Source organism: Pyrus communis, chromosome 10, assembly GCF_041283825.1.
Source record: "Pyrus communis isolate YQ-2024b chromosome 10, ASM4128382v1, whole genome shotgun sequence".
In the NCBI taxonomy this organism is placed as follows: domain Eukaryota; kingdom Viridiplantae; phylum Streptophyta; class Magnoliopsida; order Rosales; family Rosaceae; genus Pyrus; species Pyrus communis.
The window spans coordinates 28,953,278-28,959,811 of record NC_142574.1 but is presented as its reverse complement, the minus strand read 5'-3'; the positions used below and the strand labels follow the sequence as shown (position 1 = coordinate 28,959,811).

Sequence of the window (6,534 nt, the reverse complement as noted above, 5' to 3'; positions counted from 1 at the left end):
AACATTTTTCTCCTTATATGTTTTCCAAACTGATATGCTAAATTACTCTAATCTATAAAAAGAAACTCTAACATAAGTGTAAAAAGCGTACACCATTGCTTCAACTACCTAACATAACCACATCTACTTCTCTTTTAGGCTCGCTTTGTACCTATAATTAAATTCAAATGGATAACCTACTAAAATTAAAAGTAAGTTGAACTTGAAGGAAGATATTATAAAATTACGACCACCCAAAGAATATAAGATTGATTACTCAGAAATAAAACTTAATAACTGCAAATGGTAGGATTCTAAAAAATAAATTTTCTTCATAGCTAATCATCTTCTAATTCCCTCGAAAACGCGAGAGCTTAAAAAATTTGCTTGTGAGTTTGTGAGTGTGAGGGAATAAATGTCTATAACTTGATACACATGAAAGAAATGGTTCCATTACATGCACGCTCTGCACAAACAAGATTTGAAGAGCATGAGTTGGATCAGCAGAACCAAGACCCGTGATTATTTCTTTAATATAATCAAATGGAATTTTGGGACCAAGTTTATAAACTTCGAAAAAGGATAAGATGAAGGAAAGATGGAATTTATAAGCATGTGATAACAGTTAAGTGTTTTTGGTCGCAAGGAGTGACACAATTTAAACACGTAGTTGAGATACTGTACTAGTACTACTATTTACTACTTAGCCATGTCACATCGCCTATTAAATATCTGCCTTCAATTATTTCGTCACCCACCACGTGCCACTTATTTATGGAAATCACTGTATATCTGATTAAACAAAATCTAAGCTTTGTTCCATCTTTATTTGCAATAGAGAAAATGGATTTGGAGAAGCTGAGTCCACAACATAATAATTCATATGTTTGGGTATGCATGGTAGGTAAGACTGGTAATTTTTTGCACGATTCATTTACACGATGTGTGAAAATAACATGTTTTAGATCAATATGTTAACGAGTCATGTTATTATCAAGTCACTTGTTAAAAACACGTTAACGTATCATAAAGGTGACCGTTAAAATAACGGGTATAACATGTAAACAACACGAACACGAACCATTTGCAAGGTCTAGATATAAGACACGACAATTTCTTGCGTAACCCATTAACATGATGCAAAACCACACGACCCGTTAACAATTGGGGTCGTTATTGAGTCTCCTCTTAAGAACCCTTTGAGATAACGAATTTTACACGATACGATCCGTTAAGATATTAATTATGACGCAAAAACAACAAAAACATAACAAACACGACTTGATTGCCGGGTCTAGTGCTAGGCCATGATTGAGTTCTAGGAAGAACACTTTTAGTAGAAGAGCATTTTTTATAGTAGGGAACTTTAACGAAAAGGTTCTGGTATTGTTTAATTTAAGGAAAAATCATATTTTTACACTAAAAAGTCAATCATAGTACTATTCATTTTACCTTTTATTTTATCTTTATGGTTAAAACTCAAAATTTTCAAATTTTTTTCATTAATTTTTTTTTTAATAAGAACTCTCAAATATGTCAAAGGACTTTTTCATATGCGCTTTTAGATCGACGCTATTTTAGTGTTTGGTAGAACCAGCCATAAAAGCATTTGGACTTCTATATTTTTAATTCAAAAAATTGGGAGGTGTAAACAGTTTCAAAAAGTCGTCACACCCTATCTTGGTGAAAGAAATTAAATTGGGATATATAACTCTTTAATTTGAAGGTACGATGAGGGGATAAATGAAAAAATTATGTCCAACACGAGGGTAGAAGATGAATTATTTACGGTAAAAACTTATCCATTATAATTCTTTATAAAATGGAAGGAATGGAAATAATGAGTTTTCTTTATGTCTTATCTTCTTTTCATCCCCACCAAATGAAAAGTATTCACTTCCACTTCCGATATGTCTTAAAATTAGAAAGTCTTCTTCTATTACAATCTAATCATACATACCATGCATGCCGAATGTGACAAAGAAAAAATTATACTTCTAACAGAAGCATTTACGAGTTAAAGTTGTTCCTACAAAATGAGAGATTTTTCCTTGTGTTCAAAACGCGAGCTTGTATTTATAATATAAGTGCATAGAAGTTTTTATATTTAAGTATTTCTTCATTTACAAAATGTTCGTGTTTCAAGTAAACCGAAAAATTTCTCTTACAAAAGCAGATCCAACAACAAAAACAATATCCAAAGTTTATGGCAAATTGACACTACATTCGAGAAGCAATAAATAAAGGAGCCCATTGTCCTCTAAGTTGAGGCCCCATAACTAAAGGACATAAAAAACAAACGTGACAAATTTTTGTAGTGTATGATGAAAGAAAATAAAATTACAAGCCATAAAATGTCATAGTTCTTGATGGTTGGTGGAACCGTATTTCAATCCCAAATCCTTGAGGATTTGAACAACACCTTGCAAATCATCGGAGCCCAATTCAAGACAATCCCTTAATAGCTCGCCCTCCACCACCTCTCTCTGCACCGTCTTCACCAAATCTCTCAACGCTCCCTGCCACAAAACCCCAACCGTAGTGTCACACATTTTATAACACGTGTATATATTCGATAACACTCGCGTAAAAACACCATTGTTCATGGATACTACGGATTAAGTAACACGTCACAATAAAATATTTTACAAAAATGATTCACCAGATGTTTAAAGGGTTTGTTTGAAAATGCTTCCGAAAAAAAATAAAAGTTAACCATCAGAATGTTTTTTATTATATTTGACCTAAAAACATAAACGTACTTGATATTTAGGTAAAAAGTGATACGGTGCGTACCGAATGATAGAACACATTGAGGAGCCGACGGAGCAGCGAATTGGAAACCCTGAGGATACTTTGGTAATTCTGAGCGACCCAAGCGGCTCTATCGGAGTCCGATTTCCTCTGAGTCAGGTCACCCAGCCACCTCAGCAACTCGTTCGCGTCCGAAACGGCGCCGTATACCACCTCCGTATTGGGGAAGTCCCTCCACGCGTAGTTCCAGAGGTAGTCCCAGCCGGCGGACCGCATGAAACCCCACACGCCCATCTCGAGCCCCCGCTCCAGCTTCGACGCGACGGCCCTGGCCCGCTCCGATCCCGAAATGTCGCCGCGTGATTCGCGGAGGTTGGCCACGCGCGTCATGAGCGAGTGGGCGAGGGAGAAGAGGGTTCGGTACTGATAGTAGGAGAAGGATTGGGAGGGCTGTGCTGTGGTCAGGAGGAGAACGGTGAGGAAGAGAAGGGTTGGGTGCGACGGCGTCGTTTTCGCCATAGGGTTTTCTGGAGCTCTAAAATGTCTGATGAGTGATCGACGGTTGAAAATGTTTGACACTTATCGTTCCGGAAATTGGAGCGAAGAAAGGTTGGTGGGTCCTACACTTTTAGTTCCAGAAATTGGAAGCGAAGAATAATTGGTGGGTCCTACTACTGGTGGGCTGATGATGAGCCCAAGGGAACTTTTCGTTATTGGGCTTTATTTAGATGCCCAATAATATTTCAGGATTTACATTTTCACAAGCGAATATTAACGTGTGGCCTTAACACTACTTTGCACGCAGAGACGGTGTAATCAATCCATTCAAATTAGTGCCGGTGATGAGTGCGTTTTAACTTGTGACGGAGACTAACGTGAAACGGGAACGCTATAGTGAGAGTGTCCTAAATTATTGATGATGAGTGCGTTTTAACTTGAGCCGAAGACTGACATGAAGCGAGAACGCTGTAATGAGAGTGTCCCAATCATTTTATGCTTTGTCACATGCTTTAGCTTTTTCATGCATAATTGATTCCAGACACTATCACCCTGATGTCCTTATTTCGTGTAAGTTATTTTCAACTACTGCTTTTCAGTCTAAGGTAACTTCTAAAAGTTCTCATTATGTAACTAAATACCAAATTTGCCGCATACGCATAATGAAAAATAATGTCAAATGCACATACATGGATTAAAAAACCATAGTTGATGAGCACTTGTCTCTCAAGATGCGAAAACCACGTCCCTGTAACAGTAGTACTCCAAATCACAAGACTATAATGAACCGCGTTGTGCTAAATGCTCTTTCATATGGACTCGATGAGACTCTCTAATATTTAGTGCACTTTAAGTATGATTATTTGATTAATGAAAATGTATTTCATAACTACAAGGTGACTTGCCTATATATAAAAGTAAAGATGTCTCTTTTGAAAATATGTGACTATCCATAAAGTCTCAAACGTTGCAATTCTTTATTTGAAGAGCCATCATTCCAAAAAAAAAAAAAAAAAAAAAAAACGTCACTTCTAATTTTCTTTTAATTGATAAATTTAATATTATAATAAAATATTAAATTTCCAACAAAGTGCACGTAGACAATGTTCTAACTGGTGTTTATGAAAAGTAACCGAAAATTGCATACCTTTGATAGCCTCTCTAATTTGTTTCTTAGTAGTGTTGGTCTCTTGTGCACAACCAATTGGATATGCGATATAGATTTCGATGAGGTTAAACCCCACCACAAGGATCTGGTTTATTCTTTTCTGTGGTTGAGTCTTTGTTTTCAATAGATGTTATATGATAATTTGTCGATATTCAATTGATATGTCGAAAATATCAACATAAACTGTCGAGCTTTGTTGATATCTTGTAAAGTTTAGACTTCATCCCACTTCTAAATTTTTCTCTAACTTTTCCGATATTTTCATGTAAATCTTGACCATGTCGAATAGATTGTAAACACTAAGTGCTAGTAACCATATCTTTTTTTAGATAAACGATATTCTAATGCAATCTAAATTACATACAATGAAGATTCAAACTTGATGGGTAATTAAGGTAACACACCGTCTAGATAATTCAAATACATCTAAATTGCGTAATGAAACAAATATTCTAATTAAATTTCCTTGCTCTATATAATGAAACAAAAATATTATCTTTTCCATTAGAGGCTAAGCTTATGGCTAAGATTTTTCTACGTACACACGCATCTGTACTAGTGTTGATTGAAAAGCGGACGATAATGACCTAAATATAAGAGATATCGGTGTCTTTCATCGCCACACGTGGAACTTGCGATTATCATGACATTTACCCTACAGCCCGGTGACATAACCCCTACAGCCTGGACCGCGTGAACAGTGAAAGAAAAGTGTTTCAATCAAATGACTAAGTCTATCTAGAAGAGGTTCTTGAGTACGGTAGTCGGAATGGTATATTCGTCGGAATGGTATATTTATGCACCGGAAGGATCCTCTCCAAATTCGAGAATTCTGGAATTTTCAAATTGTGTCGTATATTATGTAGTTAATTTTGTCAAATATCATTTATATTTATTTTAAAATATATATATTTAAAATAATTTCTGACCGCACGATGTACGATGAACGAACATGATTTAAGGATTTTCCAGATTCTTATAAAAAGAATCCAAAAAGAATCCTCATTCATTTATGAGAGGGGGAATGGGACCAGGTGGGGGAAGTGGTGGATCTCAATAGCAAGAGGTGGGGTATGGGATGGTTTTTGTGACTACGGCTGTAGAAAACATGTGATACGGGTATCGGATCACATAATTTCTCTTATTTAGAGTTTCTCGTATTTTCTTGGGATATTACTATCACAACTATTTTCTTGGAATATTGCTATCCACACAAAGTTTAAATGACAATTTGATTGCAAAGAGCAATATAATTAACATAATGCATGTTGCTTAACAAGTTTGCACTGCCTTTAGCGATTAGCTCTGTTAGTCCCCACCTTAGGCGTGTCATTTATATAGCGGCACAGTAGCGTTGGGCCTCAAATTTGTTTGAGTAATGAGGTTGTCGATCGTTGATGAATGAGTTGACTAATGAGTCCCTTCTCAACATAATTAGTTTTGTTGTCTCACTTAGCACGTGTTGTGGCCACACTAGAGTGACGGTTGGAGGTGATTTTCGCCTTGTGTGATGATTTATGTGGTCTTGTTTATTAATGAGGACTTTATGTGGTCTCGCTCCTACGCGATAACTTTATGTGGCCTCGCTATTTGGATAAAACCTATTGTAGTCACTGATACATATCTGTCACAGGTATCATTTTGTGACAAATTGGTATGGGTGACGTTTGTAGTTTTGGTCCGTGAGGTAGTTGTTGAGGAATTTGCTATAGTTGTATGTTTGAGCAAATTCACCACAGATTATTTTCTTGGTTAGTGGAGTAATGTACCCATTTAACACTTCTAAATTAGTTTCAATCCAAAAAAGCGTTTTATGAACTTATGACTACATATTAAAGCTCTAAAGCTCTAGAAATATAATTATTCTTTAAGAATATAGTTGTGATAGAAACCAAACACTTGCAAACAACGAATCCACATCCATGTCGAAATCCTCACTCTTAAAAACATGTGGTTAAACTGAATGCAGTGCTTTTATGAAAATGGTGAATTGCGCTGATCGATAATGGTTTTTTATTTATTTATTCATTGTGTTTTAGATTCAATCTCTACTCTCATTTCGTAGTTCTAAAAATACATATTTGTGTACTAATAATGTTCTACTCCTCATTTTTAATGTGTATGATATAAAGTTT

The 6,534-nt window shown here is 35.8% G+C and overlaps 1 protein-coding gene across 1 annotated transcript; it reads right to left on the bottom strand.

Annotated features, from left to right (window-relative positions):
- Positions 1-2,156: 2,156 nt before the first annotated feature.
- On the bottom strand, positions 2,157-3,320 carry LOC137729963 (uncharacterized). Its single transcript, XM_068469015.2, has 2 exons — positions 2,776-3,320; positions 2,157-2,498 (listed from the first exon to the last, which is right to left on the bottom strand). The coding sequence occupies exons 1-2, from the start codon at positions 3,250-3,252 to the stop codon at positions 2,337-2,339; spliced, it is 639 nt and encodes a 212-aa protein (XP_068325116.2). The 5' UTR covers positions 3,253-3,320; the 3' UTR covers positions 2,157-2,336.
- Positions 3,321-6,534: the final 3,214 nt, after the last annotated feature.